General features: G+C 37.5%; 1 protein-coding gene across 1 annotated transcript in view; it reads left to right on the top strand.

The window, feature by feature from the left end:
- The window catches only part of LOC124788789 (protein kinase C-binding protein NELL1-like), a 466,052-nt gene that overhangs the window by 132,972 nt on the left and 306,862 nt on the right, over positions 1–26,218 (top strand). Inside the window, exon 5 of the mRNA XM_047256072.1 lies at positions 21,404–21,680. Coding sequence (XP_047112028.1) covers positions 21,404–21,680 — 277 coding nt within the window. The remainder of the gene's footprint in view (positions 1–21,403; positions 21,681–26,218) is intronic.

The following is a 26,218-nucleotide window of genomic DNA, read 5'->3' as shown; positions in this document are numbered from 1 at the left end:
AGGGAGCAGGATGTAACAGTCATGATTAACCGCATTTGCTTCTGCTTGGTGGCATTGTACAGTGCAAAATTGTACAGCACTTATTGAAGCCAGTCTGCACACCGACCTACTGGTAGGATAGTGTGTGAGCTGATGCACTGCTACTGTCTTTTTCTCAGTGACTAGGTCCATTGCTCATACATGTGCTGCATCAAGGTGAATGATTGGAAGAGGCCTTCAAAGTTTCTAAAAGATAATTAGTTAATAAAATTGTTCTGTTGATTTAATGTGTTGCCAGGCACTTGCCGATGGTATGTAAAAATCAATTTTCCAGCATCATCAAAAGATGTTTCTTAGGTTCATTGTGCAGCACTTCCATGCTTCCAAATGCATATCAATGGTTCCAACAGCATGCTTCAACATTAGAAGACATTCACTAAACAGTGTTTTATTATTGTGAATTGAAGCATGCTCTTTGAAGTGTATTTCAGACATCCTGGCTGTCTGATCAATGCAGCCTTTTCGACAGTTTCCACACTTTAGTTTATATACAACTGCTGCCTGAAATTTGAGGCTTTTTTGTATTCATACAGTGCATCAGTCTGAAGCAAATAATGTCATTAGTCTTAAATCCTATATGCAGACTGGTATTGCGGACTTTATAACTCATGGGCGTGTAAATCATTTTCTTGTCTTCCTCTTACCTGTTAAAATAATGCCATTGATTTTATGTTGTTGTTGTCTTTTAATTTTCTGTAGTTACTTAGTTACTGTAGAAACAGGATAACCATTGCTTACTGCAAGTTGTTTTATAATAGTGATTTCTTCTTTCGTCTCATGCTTGCTCAAAGGCAATTTTAACAACCTGTTAATCATAGATCTTTCAAGGTGCCAAGACTTAGAATCAATAATAGTGGTTGGTTTCCTGCATACAACAAAACTGAGTTTATCCACCTCTCTTGTAACCATGATGTCGAGATAGTTGATGGCTTCTTTATTTTCATGCTCAACTGTAAACCTAATCTTTGGATCATCATTGTCGTGTGGTTAGGGCCTCCTACCAAGTAGACCAGTTGCCTGGTGCAAGTCTTTTCAGTTGATGCCACTTTCCCAACTTGTGAGTTGATGACAATGAAATGATGATAAAGACAACACAACACCCAGACCTCAAGCAGACAAAATCTCTGACGAAGCTGGGAATTTACACCGGGCCCTTCACTTGGCATTCTACCATGCTGGCCACTCAGCTATGGAGGTGGACAATTTTTAGGTGAACAGCACTCATTCTCTCTGCTGTGTGATGAGAACATCACTTTAATCTCCTTTAACTAACAAAATGGCATTGTCCATGTAGTGATAGTAGTAGAGAAATTTGCGGGTACTGCAGGTTCGTTAATGAAAAATTGGTGTCCCAATTGATAAAGGAAAATCTCAGCCATAATAACCTGCAAGACCTTAGAAATGATTAACAACCACCTCATGAAACACAAAAAATGTCTGCAGGAGAAACTGTTGAATTATGGAGCTTCTACAACCAATGTTATCCTGTAACTATTTCATGTTTGATGGTAAGATGTTCCACCACCCTAGAGGGCTAGCCATGGAAAATTCCCTATCCAAAATTGTGGCTGAGATTTTCCTTAATCATTTGGAAAACCAATTTTCCACTATCAATTCTACAGTACCCAGCAAAGTTCTTTGCTATTACCGTTAAATGGTTGATGCCATTTTCGTATCTGAATGAGATCAAAGTTATGTTAATGACAAAGCAGAGAGAATGAATGCTAATCACCAAAAAATTGGGTTTCAGTTGAGCATGAAAATAAAGGAGCCATCAGCTATCTCAACATTATGGTTATTAGAGAGGCAGGAAACATTGTTTTAGCATAAATGGAAAACTGACCTATACAGACATTATTACTGATTCTGCATCTTGGCACGCTGAAAAAGAATTGGGAATGCATTATTTTCAATCTGAAACTCCCATTAAGCAAACATGAGAGGAATGAAGAAATCAGTATTATAAAATAAGTTGCAGTAAGCAATGGTTATCCAGTCTCAATCTTAACTAAGCTACTACAGAAAATTAAAAGACAACAACAACATAAGATCAATGTCAGTACACCAACAGGTGAACAGGAAGACAAGAAAACCATGTACATACCCATAAGCTACAAAAGATAGGTCTAAAAAATTATTGCTAGACAGTTTCACAATACCATTTGGCGTGTAGGGTTTAAGACTAATGACATTATTTCCTTCAGGTGGAGGCATTCTGTGAATAAAAAATCCTAGAAATTCATGACATCAGGTGCATATAAACTAAAGTGTGGAAACTGTCCAAAAGTGTATGTTGGCCAAACAAGCAGCATGTTGTAATATGTTTCAAATAACACACTTCAGTTCATGACAATAAAACAGCATTTAGTGAACTCCTTCTAACATTGAAACACATTTCTGGAAGCATTGATACACATTTGGATGTGCTGCATAATGAACCTATGAGACATTTCCTGACAATGTTGGAAGAAACTGCTATTCATACACACTATTTAAAAGACCTGGCAACACATTAAATCAGAAGAATGTTGGAAAATTGTAATGAATCACTGAAAGATGTCTACAAATGGTCTACAGAGAATAAAGTGACCTTAAATATTAAGAAAACAAATAGCATACGCTTTAGAATAAACAGAAAAAACAGTCCCCTAAAGTTAAAGCTACATAACACCTCTGTAGACGAAGTGCCCACCACAAAATTCCTAGGGTTGCATATTGACAGCCAGCTTAGGTGGAGTGAACATGTTAAAAAACTCACAAAAAAGATATCTACAACGTGTTACGCACTTAGAGTTCTCTCCTCAGTATGCAGCGATGAATGTCTAAGAACTGTATATTTTAGCTATGTACATTCAGTCATAAGCTATGGGATAATTTTCTGGGGAAATAATGTACTCAACTTACAAACAGTTTTTAAAGTGCAGAAGAGAGCAGTGAGAATTATAACTAAAAGCAGTAAGTGGGCTCACTGCAGAGAACTATTCAAAATACTTGGTATTCTAACTGTTCCCTGTTTATTTATGTTCCACACTATAGTATATATAAAGAAAAATATAGTGAATTATAGTACAAACAGCATTTTACACAGCTATAGCACAAGAACAAGCCACTGCCTTCATCTAGATAGGAGAAACAAGCATAAGACCCAAAAAAGTTTCTTGTATCAGGGTGTAAAATTGTATAACAAGCTGCCACAGGAAATCAAAGAAATTAACAGCATGTACTGTTTCAGAAAAACTCTTAAACTGTATTTTCAGGAACACTGTTTTTACACAGTAAGTGAATATTTAAATGTTTGAATGTAATTTAAGTGACATAATGACATTGTATTGTATATTCTGTAAATGTATAACAAGCTGCACAGGACATCAAAGAAATTAACAACATGTACTGTTACAGAAAACCCTTAAACTATATTTTCAGGAACACTGTTTCTAAACAATAAGTGAATATTTAATTGTTTGAATGTAATTTAAGTGATAAATGTCATTGTATTTGTATACTCTGTAAATGCATATAAAAGTGTCAATGTATCTGCAAAAATCACTGTATCCAAACTGACAACATCCATACATTGCAAAATGTCTACGGATGGCTAATCAAATAAATAAATAAATAAATAAATAAATTAACAGAGAAAGAGCCTCCCTAACTAAGAAGAGACAGCAGCAGTGCATCAGCTCTCGTACCATCCTGGCAGCAGGTCTGTGTGCAGACTGGCTTTCATAAATACTGGACAAATGCATGCTGTACAGTGTCACCTAGTAGAAGCAAATGAAATTAACCATAACTGTTACATCCCGTTCCCTGTAACTTTAGTTGCTGCACATAGTTCACTTTTAAAATGTATTGTTTTACACTGTTCGCCATTTTATACTTTCATTTTTTAAAACTTTTAAATATTTAATGACGCTTAATTCAGCTCTGTGTACTCCACATAACACCACTTCCATAGTTTTACAATCTTTATATCTTTTACTATTTGTACATTCATTGTTCTATACTTTTAATATTTTAATGATATTTATTTATACAATTTTAGTTTTTATACTTGCAGAACAAGACCTTATGGTTTTATATTCCTTTTATATTCCTTTTTACAATTTTATACGTCTGCTGGTCTATGCTTTTAATATTTTAACAAGATATTTGTATGTAATAAATTTTTTGTAGCTTCAGTATAAGAGCCTCTCTTACTAAACTCATAACATCACTACCACTAACCCCCCTCCCTGCCCCCTCCCTCTCTTCTTTCACATCCCTTGATCCCCCTCACTTAGTTTTGATATATTTTATGCTGTTTACAGTTTACACACTCATTATTCCACACCATTAACATTTTAATGAGAGTTTTTACATACTTATACTTTTTATAATTTTAGCAAGACCTCTTTGTTAAACTCATGACACCTCACTGCTCCCCCTCCCTCCTTCCTTTCCCTTCTCCCAATCACTCTCTCAATTTTTTCCCTTCCTCCTCTCCTTCTCCCCCCCCCCACCCCCCTCTCCCTGTGCTACCCCCACATAGCTGTTTAAAACAATGGCCACAGTTGCAAAAAACAATAGTCTTATATGGGGTTCTTAACAGACAAGATGGTTCGCTGAAACAACTATTTAGATATATTTTGCATTTATATGCAGTTGTTTTCTACTTGTTTAATGTTAAGAGGACACTGTTTTTTCTATTGACTTCTGTTTATTTCAAACTAGTTTTTGGCTTATTGGACCATCTTCAGGAAACAACTGACTAATGTCTGGAAGGGACACTAGTTCGTAGGTAATGAAACATTATAAGCAAAGATAGAATCCACTTGCATACAGTGCTGTGCATTAAACTCATTTCTTAATGTTGAAATTATGCTTTACACAATCAACAATGTTAAGCACAGTAAATAATAACATCACTCAATATTACAGGTTAAACTGCTATAATGCTAAGGTTTGTGAGGTCTTGACATTGGCTGAGAAACTATTAAACTGAACACTTTTCATTTATGACATGCAACAAACATGTTTTTTAATATTGTAAATTATACTTTAGGCAATGGACAATATTATATACAGCAATTAAAATACACAATCTTAACAGAATTGCAAGTTATACTGTTATGTTGCCATAGTTTGTGAAGTCAAACAGTGTAAGCTGTAATATTGTAAGGTTGTGTATTTTAATTACTGTGTATAATTTTGTCCAGTGCCTAAAGTATAATTTACAATGTTAAAAGATATGTTTGTTGCACATTGCAAATGAAGAGTTCTCAGTTTAACAATTTCTCGGGCAATGTCAAAACCTCACAGACTTTAGCATTACAATGATTTAACCTGTAACACTATGTAATTTAATTATTTATTATGCTTAATATTGTCCACTGAGTAAAGTGTAATTTCAGTGTTAAGAAATAAGTTTGATCCACAGCACACTATGTGAGTGGATTGTATCTCTGCTTATAATGTTTGGTTACATAAGAAATAGTGTCCATTCCAGATGCTCTAGTCAATTGTTTCCTGAAGATGACCCAATAAGCTGGAAACTTGTTTGAAATATACAAAAATCAGTAGAACAAAAACAGTGTACTCGTTATTCAGCCTTAAATATAGATTTTTTTCTACCAAGAAGTAACAGAAGAACCTGAAAATTAGGTTTCTATTTATTGTAAAATATTAGACAGTATATATTTGGCCTTACTTTGTTTTAGGTCTGAAGCTGATAAACAGTGATGGAAACATGGCATGTAACTAAAAATATGCAGCTGAGACTGAAGAATAAATAAGTAATTCTTTATTTACTTTAGGTGCACTGCTAAAGGTGTACTGTGGGTACCTCAATTCAGAAAAATAAGCTGGTACTCTTACAATCACCTGCTGTGATCAACAATATGTTGAAGACAGCATAATAGCCAAGTAGTAGAATTGCACAGAAGTTAGATGGACCGCCAGCCGGTGTGGCCGTGTGGTTCTAAGCGCGTCAGTTTGGAACCACGTGACTGCTACGGTCGCAGGTTCGAATCCTGCCTCAGGCATGGATGTGTGTGATGTCCTTAGGTTAGTTAGGTTTAAGTAGTTGTAAGTTCTAGGGGACTGATGACCTCAGTAGTTAAGTCCCATAGTGCTCAGAGCCATTTGAGCCATTTAGATGGGCCACAGAGCAGTACACCATTGTTCATTTATGTAGTGGAGAACAATAACATTGAGCACTCATTACATACAGAACCAGTGATGCCTATTGTGGACAGACACCACTTGCCTCACGCATGTGCGTTGCGTGACAATAAGTCAGAGTGCAGAGAACAGGGCAGCTTTTTAGAGGGCAGAGAGCAGGGAATAAGTATGTGAAAGACACAGTACATGAAAAAATTCTGATTACTTAAAAGGTATTGTTCAGGGAGGTGGTGAAGGTATTCTTATGTGTGGGTTGTTACAGTCTGGCATTGTGTGTCACTGGTGAAGGATACGGACCATATATCCAGTCATGTGCATCTGTTTGTCTGTCTACAGTATCTTGCTAAAGGTGCACCATCCCATTGTTCCCAAGTCATACTTTTCATAATTTTACCAAGGCCCCTTTTGTTAAACTTGTGACACATGCTTCTTTCCCCTCTCTCAATTGCCCACATTCAATTTTTCCCTTTCCTCCCCTCTTTCCCCCCTCTCTGTCCCCTCAAGAAAGTTCAAAGAAGGGCAGTGCATTTTGTCTTATTGAGAAATAGGAGAGAGAGTGTCATGGACATGATACAGGATTTGAGGCAGACATCATTAAAACAAAGGGTTTCTCTTTGCAGCAGGACCCTCTCTTAAAATTTCAATCACCAACTTTCTCCTCCTAATGTGAAAATATTTTGTGGATGCCTACCTACAAAGAAAGAAATGATCATCATAATAAAATAAGGGAAATCGGAGCTCACATGGAAAGATATAAATTCATTTTTTCTGCACGCTGTTTGAGAGTGAGGTAATAGAGAATTAATGTGAGGGTGATTCTGCCAGGCACTTATGTGTGTTTTGCACAGTAGCGATGCAGATGTGGATAAAGTGTCATAAAAATAGTTTGAGAAAAACTCTATCAATATGAAGGGGGTTTTTGCAGCTGTCCATGTCCCTGATCTCAAACTTATTAAGCAGAAGCTGGATGCCACTGAGCAAGATGTGGATGCCCTGAATCTAGTGTGACACAATCACCATGAACTGTGGTCAGTGGTGGAGTGCTCATGGATCAGGGTGGCTCCTCTTTGTTTTTGGTATCTCATGTAGTCCACATATCAACCTCTCAACAAGGCATATTGACACTTCCTCTGATGACTATTTAGTGGCTGAACTTCACATAACATTGAGTTTTCTGGTCATACGAGTGAATGCTTCTGTAATACAACATATGATCACCAACAATCTTTATTTTACAATTGTTATTCCCTACTTTAGCCCAAATAAACAGGTACTCATCAGCGTTCAGCTTCTTCTTTCTTCTGGTTGATGAAACAAAGGGCTTATCTGGAACCAAAGTGTCATATGGGACCTTAGCTAGTATTCCTGAAGCCTCTGTTATACTCTAGGTCTTCCATGAAAGAATATTTGCATCAGGGAAAGCTTCAAGGCCACCATAGACTGTGTGGTTCCCCCATGCAGCAGCCAAGGTCAGCCATGTACTGCCTCCAAATACAGCAGTAACATCACATGTGAACTGCATTCTAAGCCCACAAAAGACATTTGGACCACCAATAAGTTGCTGCTTATTGAATTGTCCAGCAAGGTCAGTGTCTATTGCTTTCAGTGACTTGTACATAGGAACAATGTGCTACCAATGGCAATGTTATTATCGTTTTATTTGGGCCAAAGTAGGCAATAACAATTGTAAAATAAAAATTGTTGTTAGATAGATGTCCATCATTCAGGTGCCCATGAGTGTAGTATCTTACCGTCATTATTGATCATGCCGTAGTTGAGAGTACAGAGTAAGGGGTGACACTTCAGTTGCTCACATGAATTTCATGATAAAATTGCAAGCACTGGATGCATATGTTCAGAAGGTCACCTCACCCATATTTAGTATACTGACTTACCAGTGTGAGGAGCATTCCCAGCAATGCTCCTGACTTCATATTTAATTACCTATTTTAGACTGTAGTCAAACTAGATTCTGTGTCCCCAACTACACTAATGATTGCACCACCAACAAATAATGGCCGAATGAATATAAACTCAAAGGATATGTAGAAAAGTATATCTGCAGAGAGACACATAGGCCTAGAAGCATTCCCTTGTATGATCAGAAAAGTCAATGTTACGCAAAGCTCATCAGCCACTAAATAGCCATTAGAGGAAGTGCCAATATGCCTTGTTGACATTTAAGGATGTAATATCACCTAATGAGTGAATTTGAATGCGGAAGAATGTAGGCACTCCAGAATATTGAATTGTCAAACTGTAAACTTTCAGCTTATATGGGGCATACTGCTTTGACAGTGAAGCATATGTGGAAATTGTGGATGGAAAAAGGATTGAAAGCAGTAACAAGTGAATACTGGACCAGGCAATCTGACCACAGTGTAGGCTCATTGTTTTCTTTTACACATACTCCAATTGACAGTACACCTTTGCCCACAGTATTGGGTTGGTACAGAGGCATGGACCTGTCTGTGTCAATTTTCATGTCATCTGCTATGGTTTGGACTTTTTTTTTTTATTTATTTGTCATAGTCCATTTCCTTGATGATGTTAATGGACCATTACATATAGAATAACATTTCTGTGAGTCTTCATGGTAATCTATTTCTTTTTCTTTCTTTATTTTTCTGTTCTGTACATTGAACTAAGTTTACAGTGTCTATCATAATATCTTTCGTTATCTTTATTTCTTTTTGCTACTATTGCTCACAGATTTTGATGGCTGCCTATCTACCACTCTACATGTAATTTTCCAATGACATCTTTTCTACTTTGTCAGTTGTTCCTTTTCTGTGACAGAAAAAGAGACATTGGTTTACATCATTTCAAACAATTCTCACTAATGTTACTGTTATCTTTGTAACTACTGTTATTACTACTGTAACAACAATGTATATTCAACTACAATAACAAACAATACAACTATTACAATTACAGAAAATCCATATTATGACTACCACCACCTTGATTTTTCTACAGCAGCTACCACTATCCAAAATTATGTCACTAATACTAACAATAAAAACAATTCACTACTGTCAGAATGTAAATAACTTTTTTGTGGCTGCACTTTTGTATCCACCAATATTCTGTTGCCTCCAGACAGGAAGGTGACAAATCAAAGCACACCACTCATCTTTGAGTGATTCTTCTCATTCTTCTTAGATATATGTTTGATCACCTCCCTTCCTTCTTCTGTTATTGGTCCAGTGACCATAGGTCTATCAGGCTTGGTTCTCATTCCCCAGCATCATCCACAGGTCTTACTGTCCTCTACTGTGGTGTCTGATGGCTATAACTATACTTTGCTTTTCCAGAGAAAGCCTCAACTAGAAGATTTAGGGTATCAAATACCTCTTTTACTCTAATTATATTGTAAATATCTTAAAGCCTATCTAGCTAGCAACCTTTGCTATATCTACAACAAGGGGACTTCCCACAGTATATGATACAATGTGCCAATTTTGCTGCAGTCACAGCTGGTTGTTGCCTTCTTATCTAGTCTGTTTACTGGTAGATATATCCACAAAGGTAGTGAATCAGACCTCTGCTTGGTTCAATGTGTGTTATCCAACACATCTGAATCAGAAGAATTGAAATGTTCTCTTTTCTGTGTCTAAGGAGTTCCATCTTTGCTGCCATTCTGAAGATATTAAACTCTTTATTTCTAGCAAATTTGTTGCTGGTCCCCCGAGATATTCACATATTTTTTCATATTGTTTTTATCCTCAGCCAATATGTGGCAGCCTTTTTTTTCTTTTTTGCTGGTCCAGGGGACATACAATCATTAATAGACATAGGATGCTTCCAGATATACTACTGAAGGCTCCGCAACCTTGTAACAGAATTCTCCATTGTACTTTTCTTACTGCAGCAGCAGGTCTGACCAGCTGTAGCCTGTGTGCTCAAATGCTGGCACTGTAGTCCACAACTGCAGTTACTATACACTTGTGGTACAGCCTAATTACATTCAGGGGCAAACAGAAACTCCTTTGCCCATGTTAATAATTTCATTCATTATACAACTACCTTTCCTTACTAAATATTCCGTCTGGGCTCTGAATGTACTGTGTTTGTTCAGACACACCTTAACACCCATTGATGGTATGCCTTTGAATTGTCACCCAATTTATTTTAATTTATGGATCCTTAATAGGTTTTCTGCCAAGTAACATATATATCAATTCTTGTGGTACTACGTTGAGCCATACCTGCAAGTACTGCTCATAAATGATCCTAAGGAGTTTCCACAGTTACGGAATTGAGGCAAATTTTAATTGGATACCTGTGCTGTTTTAGTGATTGAAGCATGATATACAGTTAACATATGTTAACATGAAAAATTTTCTGGGCGTAGAATAGTGACATATTGTAAAATAACTGTCAATAAATGTACCAAAACCAATTTTTCTAGTTCATTGGCTGAGCTACTCTCTTGAAGTCTTTTTGTCAGGCACAGTTGGATGATATTACTAACATTCACAAACATAACACCTGTAACAGAAATAGCCTCTCTTTATCACTTACAGAAAATCTTATAGACAGGTCAACCACAGCTGTGACTAATCATCTTGGAGTTAAGAAGCAGCTTCAGCTGTATTTAATTTTTCGTTAAGAGATCACAACTTGTTTTGTGGCACTGAAAACCACATCTTCAGGTGAAATCTGCATAACAACAAATTCTGCAGGTGTTACTGACCCTAAGATATTTACTTGAATGGAAATTTAGAAAAAAACCTCTTAAAATAGATAAAATAGAGAAAATTGTACTCACATAAATAAATCATTATAGCTAAGTACCCAAAACCATGATACCCAAATTTATTGTCAGTCCAAACTAATAAACTACTAAAAGGTTGTAGATCACTGGATTAAAATCAGCCAGACATACGGATCAAAGTCAAAAAATTTCAGTGGGGCCTAAACTAATTATATTAAGGTAATCTACTGGTAACCAAAGATACATATAAAACTATAAAAAGACCTGATGAGTAGGTGGTGTAAAGAACAGAGGGAGCTTGCAGTGAACTGATGCAATAGACCAAAAATATCAGGCGTATGTGTCAAGCAAATGGATTATTAAGAGAAAAATGAGACATAAATAAAATAAACTCATTCAATAACTCCAGTCTACACACTCTCCTGGAACATGGGATGTGACTGCATACTGTGAAGCACTGACACTGTGAAAGTAAATGGGCAGCCCATGGATACCTCGTGTATGTGGAGATGATGTGTGGGCACATCTTTTGGGGAACACTGAGTACAAGGAATATCGGGTAGTCCAAGTACAATTTCTTAAAACTTGTATGGAAAATATGACAATGACAGTTAATCTGCATTAAATTGCATCACTATTAATGCTCATACAGCCATGTTGTTGTTGTTGTGGTCTTCAGTCCTGAGACTGGTTTGATGCAGCTCTCCATGCTACTCTATCCTGTGCAAACCTCTTCATCTTCCAGTACCTACTGCAACCTACATCCTTCTGAATCTGCTTAGTGTATTCATCTCTTGGTCTCCCTCTACGATTTTTACCCTCCACACTGCCCTCCAATACTAAATTGGTGATCCCTTGATGCCTCAGAACATGTCCTACCAACCGATCCCTTCTTCTGGTCAAGTTGTGCCACAAACTTCTCTTCTCCCCAATCCTATTCAATACTTCCTCATTAGTTATGTGATCTACCCATCTAATCTTCAGCATTCTTCTGTAGCACCACATTTCGAAAGCTTCTATTCTCTTCTTGTCCAAACTATTTATTGTCCATGTTTCACTTCCATACATTGCTACACTCCATACGAATACTTTCAGAAATGACTTCCTGACACTTAAATCAATACTGGATGTTAACAAATTCCTCTTCTTCAGAAACGCTTTCCTTGCCATTGCCAGCCTACATTTTATATCCTCTCTACTTCGACCATCATCAGTTATTTTGCTCCCCAAATAGCAAAACTCCTTTACTACTTTAAGTGCCTCATTTCCTAATCTAATTCCCTCAGCATCACCCGACTTAATTAGACTACATTCCATTAGCCATGTTAGCCTGAGAGAAACAACATGAACAAAGGGTATTTAATGACTTAAATGAAGACTACCAGATATGTAGATTATGGCTAGGGGAACAGATCCATCCAAAAGTAATAACAATTTCACTTAATAAACCTTTACAATCTAAGACATAAATTATAAAATTGTTTTCAAAACCTATGGTTTTCACATTTCCCATGGCTCTAACAACCTTAGAATATATAACTTTTAACAATTTTTAAAGAGAGCTTAGAAGCATGCATGAATGTTCCTGGTGACCATAGAGGCCTGTATAAAATATTAAGAGGAAGAATGGGGTGGTGGTGGGGTAAGGGAATTGTGGGGAGGGGCGGGGAGGGGAGGGGAGGGGGGTGGGGTGGGTGAGGGTAGGACGAAATGGCAAAGGCCAAGAGGAAGAAAGGGGGGAAAAAGATCACCAAGTCTGTGGTTGTGCCCGCAGCACATCATCTGCACATACACGAGGCCTCCATGGGCTGCCCATTTACTTTCACAATATCAGTACTTCACAGTATGCATCAAATTGCTTTTACTGAGGCAGTCAAAATTTGTCAAGACACTTTTGTGCCTTGATTCCATTTGTCAGTTTAGGTTTGATGGAAAAGGTGCTTGATGGATTGCATAATTTCAACCTCTTTTCAGGTGTTTAATACATAGTCTTCGTTTTTCTTATGTAAAATTTTTAAGTCACTGGGGAGATCAGTGACAGAATGTCTCTCCTCATGAAAGCAGATATTCAAGGCAAATTTAGATCTGAAAATCCTAAGGTGTTCTTTGAACCTGGTACCAAAGCCTCTGCCAGTTTGTCCAATGTACCAAGAGGACAATCACTGCAAGTGTTTCATTACACCCCAGTTGCATTGTACGCATCACATTTAGAGCTCTGATGTCTTTCCTGTGCTGATTCTTTGTATGAAATTACCAGGAATTAAAAAAGCTGGTTCAGCCACTACAAAATCATTGAACCATCTTTTGTATTGTATCATTCATTGCTTCTTAAAAATTATCTTATCAGTGAGTATTTTAGGGTCTGTTACTCTTTCATGACTCATGATTTTCATAATTTCAAACTATTTTGCCTAATTTTACAGTTATATTTATAATGGCTGCAATTAATACTGTAACAACAGCATCTATTCTACTACAATAACAGATAATACAACTATTGCAAGTGTAAAAAGTCCCTATTATTACTATCCACTACATTAAGTTTTCTACAAAAACTATTACTACCCAAAATTATGTTGCTAATGTTAACACTAATGCTGGTACATTTACTGCAGTTACTTATGATAATGTTAAAGCCTCTGATCCTTGGAGAACAGTTAAATGGAATATTTCCCTGTGTAGATATCACCTTAGGATGTGGTTTTCAATGCCACAAAACTGATTGTGATCTGATAATAAAAAGATTAAATATCACTGAAGTGGCTTCTTAATCCCCAAGATATTGTGACTTAGTCTCACTCTTGCCCAGATAGGAGTAAAGTATGCAGTCATAAAAATAATTAACAACCTGCCGTGTGAATCTCAGGTGTTGGCAGATAATGAACATGTAAAAATAAATTGAAATCATTATGTTTGAACACCCCTTCTACTTCACAACTGCATTTCTGATTAGGTAGTATGTATGTGGATGAGTTATGGATATCAAATTTTGTCTTCGAGTTAAGATTTAAAAAATCTGATTGTGTAAATGGCCAGCATGTGGCCATATTTTCATGGAGAAAATAGATATTATTTATAAACCTACTGATGCATTTCAAATCAACATGAGTTGTCATGAATATGATCCACAGAACATCCAAAAAACTGAACTAAACCATTTACATTGTCTCCATCTCCAACTGCTGTGACAAGGTCAACACTTAACATCTGATATTACTTCAGCCAGCAGCAGTCCACCAAACTCTTTGCTTACACAGCTTCCAGCTGTGTTTACCTCTGGCTGGCCATGGTGGGCAAGGCTTCCATCAACAGCACACTTTTATGACCAGTTTACTACTCCTATTTTAATCAAGTTGCTCTTAATGCTGCACTCATTTTTTTTAGCCATGTGGTTACATTCTCCACCTATTATCACCTGATTTCCTTTACTAAAATCCCTGCAAAATTGTCCTAAGTCCTTTGTCACCTGGTTGGTTTCACAATACTTGGGAACTGATAACCTGATTATAATTTGTGCTGTAGCATCTGGCGTACATTTCTACTATGTCTACTACCTATCAGCAAGACTCTTTTCTTTACTGTTCTTTGTTTTACATAGCCATAGTTTTATTCCAATGAGCCTACTGCACTTTACAATCTACTACATCTAGATGAGGCTCCTCCCCTACTACTTCAGGTAAAAAGCCAAACTTGTTGTATAATGTTACTGCAGATCTTTCTACAGAACTGAATACATTTCTCCCTTGCCTTGTTGCCTTTTCCTGTTTCCCTTATTTAATCTATCCAAGTCACATTACATGAAATCTAGTTCAGCATGAGGAGCACAAAACTTTCCTTCATACTATGTAAATATCTTATCTCCGAAATAACTTAAAAATGTGATATTGTGAAGCCTATTGAGTTGAAATAGCCATTATTGATTCCCACAGTCTGCACACTACCACTGTTTGAACTATAATGAAATAGCACACAACTTCAGGTGAGAATAAGAAATTAAATCTGAATCACACTCAAGTCCATTCTCAGGACCTGAGCTGGGGAAGGGGGTCATGTTAGTTTCACAGTGAATGACAAAGTAGTTTCAAGATTTCACGTCAAATGACTTTGGGTACACTTGCTACTGGTCAATATTCATTATAAATCCAGGCTGTCTTAAAGCTCATAGTGCATTAATATATCTGTCAGTTTGGCAGGGCAGGAAACAAGATCAATTTGTGAAGTTATTCCCCTCTCCCCCCCCTCGGGAAAATTGGCTCATTGCCCTCCTCTGACCCTCTCTGGGTATGCCCTTGTTCATACTGCTATTCCAAAAAAAATCACAATTTCATAAATGTAGACATGATAGACTCATTGTAAAGCAGTTGGAATTTTCATTGAATTCACTTATACGTTACCACAAACTACTGGTATGGGCCCACTGACATTATTACGCTGAGGTGACAAAAGCCATGGGATAGCAATATGCACATACACAGATGGTGGTAGTATGTTGTACACAAAGCATAAAAGGGCAATGCATAGGCAGAGCAGTCATTTGGACTCAAGTGATTCAGGTGAAAAGGTGTGTGACATGATTACGGCTGCAAGTTGGGAATCAACAGACTTTGAATGTGGAATGGTAGTTGGAGCTGGATGCAAGGGACATTCCATTTCAGAAATCATTAGGGAATTCAAGATTTCAAGATCCACAGTGTCAAGAATGTACTGAGAATACCAAAGCTGAGGCATTACCTCTCACCAGGGACAATGCAGCAGTTGAGAGGCTTCACATAATGACAGAGAGCATTTGCATAGAGTTGTCAGTACTAACAGACAAGCAAAACAGTGTGAAATAACCACAGAAATCAATGTGGGATGTATGACAAATGTATACATTAGGACAGTACAGTGAAATTTGGCATTAATGGGCTATGGCAGCACACTGATGATGTGAGAGCCTTTGTTAACATTACAACATTGCCTGCAGCACATCTCCTGAGCTCATAATTGTGTCAGGTGGACCCTAGATGACAGGAAAATTGTGGCCTGGTCAGATGAGTCCTGATTTTAGTTGGTAGGGTTTGAATGTGGCTCAGACTCCATGAAGCCACAGACCAAAACTGTCAAGGCACTGTGAAACCTGGTGGTAGCTCCATAATGGTGTGGGATGTGTTTACATGGAATGGGTTATGTCCTCTGGTCCACCTGAACTGATCATTGGCTGGAAATGGCTATGTTCAGCTACATGGAGAGCATTTGCAGCCATTCGTCGACTTCATATTCCCAGACAATGAAGGAATATTTGTGGATGGCAGTGTGTCACCTCACCAAGCCACAGTTGTTCACCATTGGTTTGAAGAACATTCTGGACAATTCAAGCAACTTATCTGGCCACCAAGATCACCCTATATGAATCCTATTGGACATTAATTGGACATAACTGAGAGGTCAGCTCATCCATAAAATATTACACTGGCAACACTTTTGCAATTACAGACAGCTATAGAGGCAGCATGGCTCAATATTTCTGAAGGTGACTTTCAGTGACTTGTTGAGTCCATACCACATTGAGTTACTGCACTATGCCGGACAAGAGCAGGTTCAACACAATAAAGATCAACATAAACATCATTTCTGCCCTTTTTATTGCTCATGAAAACCACACATTGCATGTTGTACCACCATACAGCAAGACCTTCAGAGGTGGTGGTCCAGACTGCTGTACACAGCGGTACCTCTGATACCCAGTAGCACATCCTCTTGCATTGATGCATGCTTATGTTCCTCATGGCACACTATCCACAAGTTCATCAAGACACTTTGGTCCAGATTGCCCAACTCCTCAATGGCGATTCAGTGTAGATCCGTCAGAGTTGTTGGTGGGTCACATCGTCCATAAACAGCTCTTTTCAATCTATCGTAAGCATGTTCAATAGGATTCTTGTCTGGAGAACATGTTGGCCACTCTAGTCGAGCGATGTCGGTATCCTGAAGGAAGTCATTCACAAGATGTGCATGATGGGGTTGCGAATTATCGTCCATGAAGATGAATGCCTTGCCAATATGCTGCCAAAATGGTTGCACCATCGGTTAGAGGATGGCATTTACGTATCGCACAGGATGCCTTCCATGACCACCATTGGCGTATGTCGGCCCCACATAATGCCACCCCAAAACAGGAGGGAACATCCACCCTGCTGCATTCGTTGGACAGTGTGTTTAAGGTGTTCAGCCTGACCGGGTTGCCTCCAAACATGTCTCTGATGATTGTCTGGTTGAAGGCATATGCGACACTCATCGGTGAAGAGAATGTGATGCCAATCCTGAGTGGTCCATTTGACATGTTGGGCTCATCTGTACTGCACTGCATGGTGTCATGGTTGCAAAGATGGCCCTTGCTATAGACGTAGGGTGTGAAGTTGCACATCATGCAGCCTAATGCGCACTGTTTGAGTCGTAACATGACGTCCTGTTGCCACGTGAAAAGCATCATTCAGAGTGGTGGCATTGCTGTCAGGGTTCCTCTGAGCCATAATCTGTAGGTAGCAGTCATCCACTGCAGTAGTAGCCCTTGGGCAGCCTGAGCAAGGCATGTCATTGACAGTTTCTGCCTCTCTGTATCTCATTCATGCCCAAACAACATCACTTTGGTTCACTCCAAGATGCCGCGATACTTCCCTTGTTGAGAGTCCTTCCTGGCTCAAAGTAACAATGTGGATGCAATCAAACCATGGTATTGACCTTCTAGGCATGGTTGAACTACAGACAACACAAGCCGTGTACCTCCTTACTGGTGGAGTGACTGGAACTGATCAGCTGTCAGATCTCCTCCGTCTAATAGGCGCTGCTCATGCATGGTTTACATCTTTGAGCGGGTTTAGTGACATCTCTGAACATTTGAAAGGATTGTATATGTGATACAATATCCACAGACAACATCTGTCTTCAGGGGTTCTGGGAACTGGGGGATGCAAAAAGGGTTTTGATGTGTGTATATACAACCACAAAACTATATATATATATATTGTTTTGTGGTTGTCCTCTTACTGCTCTATTAAGTTTGAGCTGCAATTCCTGATTTTGTCATCTTTCCATTAGATGTCATCATGTTTGTGGAACTATGCACCATTTTGTCTTGCACATCCTTGATTTCTCCATATTAAACTCATTTTAACAACAAAAATTACTTACAAAAATGTACAAAAAGAAAAAAAATAAATGCATCTTTATGGCTTTATGTCACTATAGAAGGTATAAAGCCAGATATGACACAACCATTTTTACCATGACTGAAATTGGGTCATTACAGTGTGCAGTTTGACTGAAAAATATTATTGTTGGACAACTCAAATTTTGTACATACTTCACCCAAGTTTGATCCACTCAGTTCTCTGGAAGTTCTTTTTTCTTTCATGAACTGCTGTTTGAAGGGAAGTATCCATCAACTTATTTACAGCAATTTGTAGTAGCTACCATACCACGTAACTTCTAAAACAAGGGCTATTGGCTATACCATGAAGATATGGTGGTAAGATTTCTCGCCAAAATAACAAAGGGCACTTTAATTTCTTGTCCAGCTTATGGAGCATCTAGATGCAGGTTCTGCAACTGTGGTATTGGTTTTGAATAAAATGCCAGCCCCAGTTGCACTTTTCTTTTTATTGTAGAAAGCATGACTGGTTTCAGCTTCCCAAGGTCTTGTAGGCAACACAAAATGACTCCAAAGGACACTTCATCAATACAGTTGTGCTAATTGGGTGTGATAACTTGGTAACCAAGCAGGTGTGTGAAATCTTATATTGGTATGCTGGAATTTTTCTGTTGTGGCACCTCTTGAAAAACATTTATGGTTCACTTCACTTAGCTGGTATACCCTCTGAGTGTTGCAAGTTCACAATACAAATTAATGACAATGTTGTCATTCCCAGTTTCTTCTGATAATTGTTTGTGTGCATATTTTCTTCAACACATAGAGCTCCTATGGCAAGAAAACATGGTTAAGGAAAGAAATGGATTGCAGGTAAGTCTGAAAGGTTGGCAGGTGAAATTGTACATACTGCTTTTCAGTGCTGAGATATAGCTGTTTAGCAAATGTGTGACCACTGTTTACTAAATGTGACGTCTTGAAGTCTTTGTCCTTCCTGAGTAGGATTAACGTTATGAACACTTGACTAATGTTTGCAACTAATGTTGGCGTATACAGACAGAATCCCAGTAACTGTGAAATAACATCAGGAAGTAGATTAAGCCTCTATTTCTATTGAGTCAGTCAGTAAGTGCACGTTATTCACATATGATGAATCATTGAATACAGTCTTTCTGTTATTGAGTTGTTGCTTTTCTTTCTTCTCAGCAATGTGTAATGGGTAAAATATTTCACTTTATGTATTTTCAAGAAGGGTAACCTCCATGTGTTCCTTCTTAATGTGATCTGTCATTTGCCTTTTATAGACAAAACTGCACTCTAATTTATTTTTTGTAGTGAAAAAAATCCTTATAATACTCTATGAAAATATTTAGACAATATGACATTTGGTCTTCTCAGAGATGAAACCATGCTTCTATATACAGGAGAAGGCTGAGAAATCTCACAGTAAGATAAAGCTTTTGAGATCAAATACTCTTATTTGGTCATCTGCGATGTTCTACATTTCCAGATTCCAATAACATCTTGGAGTGTTGTATGATGATACTTCTATATACAGACTAATATGATTTCATGGTACCTGACTTACTCCTGCTAAGAATCCAATCTCATGGGAAGCATTTGTGTGATGGATGACATAACTGAAATCAATAAGTGCTTACTGTATTGTGATAAGCATATCAATAGGAATGTCTTCAACATCACTGTTTGGATTCATTACTGAAGCTGAGGTTGACACATTAAAGGCACTCAACATTAGATGCAATGCTCTATATTTTTTAAACTCAGCTCATCAGTAAAACACTTGAAACTGAAACTAGATCAATTGCCACAATCTAGAACACAGTGCCCCTCAGATTTATGATCCAAACTTGCAGGTAAATCAAATTTGCTGGAATTGCTACAGTCATACTGACAGAAGAGGTGGCAACTTGCTGATAAAATGGAATGAAAGGAGCTGTATTGTTAAAGAAGAGACTTTACTTGCATCGTGAACATTAGACATTGTTCTTCTTGCTGTTTTTTCTTGCATCTTGACCTTGGTTCAGATATGTAAAATGATCAACTCACTTTAATATTTTGATGCATTCTTGCTTGCAGGTCACTTTACTGTAAATCCAAATCCATTAAGTGTAAGCATCTCTAGACACACCATATGATTGTATTACATTATTTGTGCCTTTGTAGGTTCTTGGCTTCCATTGAATTTGTCTGAAGCCTTACTGTTCAGAACTGAGAATAAAGTTAGGGAATAAGGTGGGGGGAGGGGAGTCTAAAAATTCTCTATGTATTTTCTGTGGAATAAGAGTAATTATAACTTCTTCATCCATGAAGAACATAAATTTCACTTTATCTCTTTCTGATATTATAGTACTCCTAGTTTTAATCACCTAATGATGGCACTTCCTGTAGATTCCTTTGAGTGATATCTTTTTTGTTTTGTTTTGACATCTTTTCATAGATGTATGGCGCTTGAGTGTGATGGTGCCCCTCCAGAAATTCACAGTTTAGTGTTTCCAACATTTCTGACCTTAACACTGCCAGATAATCAAGGTGTACATCTACAGTGCATTAACTGCTTCCCTATACATTTGATGACATTCTCTTCATTTCCTCATAAAGTTTGCTATTGTAGGTATTCGATCCAGTAACAGCTCCTATTAATCTGACAGATTTTCCTCAAAGAAAACCATAGATACTTAGTGTAGGAAGTAATACATTGTTGTCATTGGACAAGTAGAATTGTTCCCAAAAACTAGGCCATCTTTCTACATTTCCATTGTGAGGTTGAAGTTTAACAGAAGGTAGTTTGATAGAGAGCAATGCAAAAGAGAGAGAGAGAGAGAGAGAGAGAGAGAGAGAGAGTTTGTTAGCGTGTGTGTGTGTGTGTGTGTTTTAGTGCATTTACACTGATAATTAGTTGTGACACTGAGGTTAAGAACAAGCACTTCATAGTCTGTTGTGTGGCTCATTTTATTTTATCAATATTGTCATCACATTGTAGCATTTTGGAGTGGTATTCGCTGTCATATAGGTACTGAACTTAAATTTTTATCCCACTTGTTTTTATGAAGAAAGGGAGATCCTGGTTGCAAAAAAGTTTCAGGATTATTTCTTTGTAGCATGTAAGGTAAATTTCATGTATCATCTCCTGTTGCCCTGTCTGCTTTTGAACTCTTTCATTTATTGCATCTGAGAATTTCATGTTTTGCTTTATACTTTCCAGATCCAAAATAATATTTGTATTTCCTCTCTTCATTTTATTGGCTTCTGGATTAGGACTGTTTTTGCAGGAAGTACAGTTTTTCTAGGTGGGTCAGTAACAATTTAGTATGAGAGATCTCTTAATTTTGTTTCAGGTATTTGGAGCTGCAGTCAAGTGGTAGGAAAGATGAAATTCGTTTACACTACACAGCTCAGTATGATGCAACCATCCATGTGGAGGTATTTCCATACAGACTGGCAGACAATATGTGGCATAAAGTGGCTCTTTCAGTATCAGGTGCTCAAGTTGAACTCCTAGTTGATTGCCAAATACTTTATCGTCGGTTAATTCGGATGCCTGATCGTAATTTTACTGCGCCACAGTTATCACTATGGGTTGGTCAGAGGAACAGCAAGCATTCCTTCTTTAAGGTGTGTATTCATGATAGTTGTATCCTGAAACCAACAATTACAGTTTTGAAATGTTTGAATGCAGTATTCTGGATATATCTGGCAGAAGGACACATAAATCAGTTATTTTCTTATTTCAGTTGTGTTTGATCTCTGAGTGTGTGTACACTACATATACATTCCATGTAAAGGTTGCATTTCATCCAAGACAGTACACCCATAGTTAAAGAAATATAAGAATGTAACTAAAACTAGAAATCAAATTAATGTAACCATGTGTTGTTCAGAAAGTTTCTTTCTCTTGGTATACATCTACTAGCTGCCCCATCATGTTTTTCTGTATAAAATTTTGAATAATCAAACTAAGTGTGTGGATAATTTTTTTACACCACAACTTTTTATAACTAATATAGTTAAGATATTCTCTTCACTTCTCTTCACATATTCGCTTATTCCTGTCCCTTTAGAATAGAAAATCAATGTCACAATCAAGTACCTTTTTGCCATGATGGTTCACTTTTTGAGTTTGTCACAAAATTACTATGTTATTAATAGTGGTAATATTACATACCACTTGGAGCAAAGTGATGGCAAAGACAAAAACTAACAAGCAGCTAAATCCCCATTCCCCAGTTGCAAATGTATTTGATACAAAGACTGGGTGCAGATGAAGGAAGCTTTTTTATTGCAGCTGAAATGCTTGTATAATGAGCCAAATGTCAATTCTAAATTTAAATTAATTTGGGTAAAAGTAAAAATAAAAATGTCAACTGTAAGTTGTTGTTTCTATTAACCATCTCTGTCCAATGTTAACTGCTGGAACATCGAGAGAAAATTTGAACAATACGTCATTAAATTTTCCTAGTCATGGCATGGTAATAGCAGGTAACTGCAGTTGTTAGTGAGTTATTTTTTGAGTTGTGCAATGCCAGAGAAAAAATAGTACTAAATATGTTTCAATTAATTATATTCAGAAAATAATTTCTCTATTAGCTGAGAACAATAATATCTTTGATCTCATAACTATATACAGGTTCAGACATATTAACTAAGTTATTTAAAAGGGTGGCACAAATGACCACAAGATTGTTACTGCTTCATTGGTTATGGCTGTGTAAACATAAATGATCAATTACCCAAATGCAAATCCTGTGTAATGAGAAATGTTAAAGGGTGGGAAATAAGTCCATAGCTTAGTGACAGAAAGTGCAAAGAGAGATGCCTTAGGTATCCAAAAGAGGCCCCAAACTTGTTGACAACCAAAAGTTGAATGGGAATCAAAATGAACGTAAAGGCTGCTGTGGAGGAAGCATTTGAGGAATTTTGAAGTGAAGTCTAATGGTATATGTCAGGGATCTGTACTTGGCCCGCTTCTATTCAGCCTCTTTGTCAGCAATATCAAAGTCTGTGAGAAGGATCAAAACTACTGTATGCTTATAATGTGGCATTGGTTAATGTAGAATAAAACCTGGAAACACTGGAGAGAAGTGCATTTATGGCAACAAATAACACAGTACAGTGGCCCATATGGAGTGACATAACTATAAATCTTAAAAAAAGAATATGTTCATGGTGTTCACAAATAGTGAAAAGGAAAATCACATAGATATGTTCATAAAATTCATAGATGAAACAAGATTGGAAGAACTTACCTCTTACAGTTGACAATAAGCTGCGATGGAGACAACAGTAGACAATGTCTGTTGCAAATTAAGCACCATAATATTTGTTATGGAACAGCTTGCACATTATGATAACAAAAAAATCCTACGTACAGTGTACCATGCACTGTTTGAACCTTACTTATGGTATGAAATTTCTATTTGGGGTAACTCCAGCAGTAACATAAAAATAATTTTTTCTGCAATCTAAAAATATTGACTTTCCCATCACTGTACATGTACAAAACAATAATTTCATTAATAAAAGGCAATACAGTACTAGTAAAAAATAAAAATGCCCATATATGTGAGACAAGAAATAAAAGACACCTGAGAAGCTTACTTCACAGACTGAGCACTGCTGAAATAGGTCCTTGATACTCAGGTGTGCAATTTGGTAAAGTATCTTCCCAAGAGTCTACACGACAGCATGAGCAAAAGACATACATGAAACTTCTAAAGGATTACGTAATGGAAAAATAATGTTATAATGTAGAGAATTGCAGTGAAACCTCACCTAATGAGATCCTCCCATAATGTGCAATTTGCATAATGAGCAAAACAAATTGCAAAAAATGACTAGCTTTTTGAGCTATGTTTTGCATAATTAGTGATGAAGATGTTTCACATAATTAGTGATGACGATTTAGTGTGATGTCACCAGCCATTTTCACCCGGGGGAGTGGGGGATGGGGATGGGATGGGGTGAGGTGGGGGGAGAGGGGAGGGAGTGGACATTTGACAATATGAACACCTTTCATTGTTGGCAGAAACATACAAAAAATATTATTAGTACATACTGCAGTCTGGGTTTAGTGTTCTTTCTGCTATCATTTTAGTGCAGCTTGTGGTCACACATTTTTCTAAACTTGAGTTCACACAATGTTTTTTGTGTGCTTGTTTTAATAACCTGTGTAGAAAAATTCCTGAAGATAAAGCCACAAGAAGATGACCATAAGAGAAAGAAAATACCCTTTGAAATGAAATGTAAAATCGTTGAAAAATGTGAACGTGGTGTGAGCATTGCTGACTTAGCATGCATATACAATTGCTCTACATCAACTATTTGCACTATCCTAAAGAATATGGACAAGATTAAGGAATGGATAATACTGGACAATTGCTCCTTATATGGATAAATGAAAAAAAACTGCTAGGTGACACTATTAATGAGATCATTTGTGAGAAGGCGAGAATGGATTTTCACCGACCTCATTAAGAATACACCAGGATCATTAGTGGCCTAGGGAAGCATGGCTGGTTTGAGAAGTTCAAGAGAAGAACCAGCATCCACAGTGTTGTGAGGCATAGCTAAGCAGCCAGCTCTGACACAAAGGCAGCAGAGAACTTCATCAGCAACTTCAAGATGCTCATTGATTCTGAGTGTTATCTGTCACAGCAGGTTTTTAATTATGATGAGACAGGTCTATTCTGGAAAAAGTTGCTGAAGCATACCTTTATGACAGCAGAGGGGATTGCATTGTGTGCTCACAAGCCAGTGAAAGACTGTCTCGCACTGCCATTGTGTGCCAGTGCAAGTGGCAATAAGGCTTGGATGACATGTTATCTTTTTTGTGATTGGATCAATGAAGTGTTTGGTCCTTTGGTGAAAAAATACTTGCTTGAGATGAATCTGCCACTCCATGTCTTGCTTGCTATGGACGACATTCTGGCCCATTCTCCAGGCCTCCAAGACCAGAACCTTGAAGAATTTCAGTTCATCAAGATCCAATTTCTGCCTCGCTACACCACACCATTACTCCAGTCTATGCACCAGACGATTATTTCTAACTTTAAGAAGCTTTACAATAAAGCTTTCTTTGAGCATTGCTTTGAGTTGACTGAAGCTTCCAATCTCACTCTCAGAGAATTTTGGAAATATCACTACAACATCATTGCCTATGTCAAGATGATTGAAAAGGTGTGGGAAGAGAACTCTCACTTCTGCTTGGAAGAAGATTTGACCAGAGTGTGTTGTCAAACGTGATTCTTGAGGCATTTGAGTCAGAACCTGTGGAGTCTATAGTTAACAAGATTGTGTCTTTGGCCAAGAGCATCAGACTAGAAGTGGATAACAATGATATTGATGAGCTTGTGGAAGATCATAGCCAAGAAATTACCACTGAAGAAGTTATGGAGTTTCAGTGTGTTTCACAGCCCAAAGTTTCGGAGAGGAATTCTTCAGAGGAGGACAAGGAGGTGGTAACAGTAAAGCAGCAATCTTCTGGCACAATATGATAAATGGTGAAAAATGGGAATCAGTTGCATCATACATTGAAAATCATCACCTCAATAAAGCAGTGGCTATGTGCACTACAAATTTATTTGATAATAATGCTGTACTTCATTTTTCCAAGTGTTGAAGTGTTGGTAGAAATGAATGACTATAGATAGCATCCTAGTAAAAAAGAATTAGTTGTGTATCATGAGTAATATATTAAATAATACTTTATGTATAATTTTCTTTGAATACATGACTTGGATAAGATAAACCTTTTAGTACTCTTCCTGTGTGGAATGCATTATCAAATTTTACACTAAATTATATGGGATAAATTGTATTGCTTAACGAGTATGCGATGGTGCCCAATAATGACTGAGATGGATTCCATAGGATCTACATCAAGTGAAGTAGCTCACTGAGGCATCAACGTGGGTTCACTATAATGCTCCTTAAGCCACTGTAGCACAGTTCTAGCTCTGAGATATGGACAGTTATACTGCTGAAAGATGACATTGCTGTCAGGGAAGACATCAAGCATGAAGGGATGAAGGGATGGTTCACAGCTGTCAGTGTGTCTTTGATTATTACCACAGGTTCCATGCAAGCATGGGAGAATGTCTTCTGCAGCATAATACTGCTCCCACCATCCTGTGTCCATGGTGTGCTGTACGTTT

Source organism: Schistocerca piceifrons, chromosome 3 (genome assembly GCF_021461385.2).
Source record: "Schistocerca piceifrons isolate TAMUIC-IGC-003096 chromosome 3, iqSchPice1.1, whole genome shotgun sequence".
NCBI lineage: Eukaryota > Metazoa > Arthropoda > Insecta > Orthoptera > Acrididae > Schistocerca > Schistocerca piceifrons.
The sequence above is the reverse complement of the archived record's forward strand: the minus strand, read 5'-3'. Positions and strand labels throughout refer to the sequence as shown.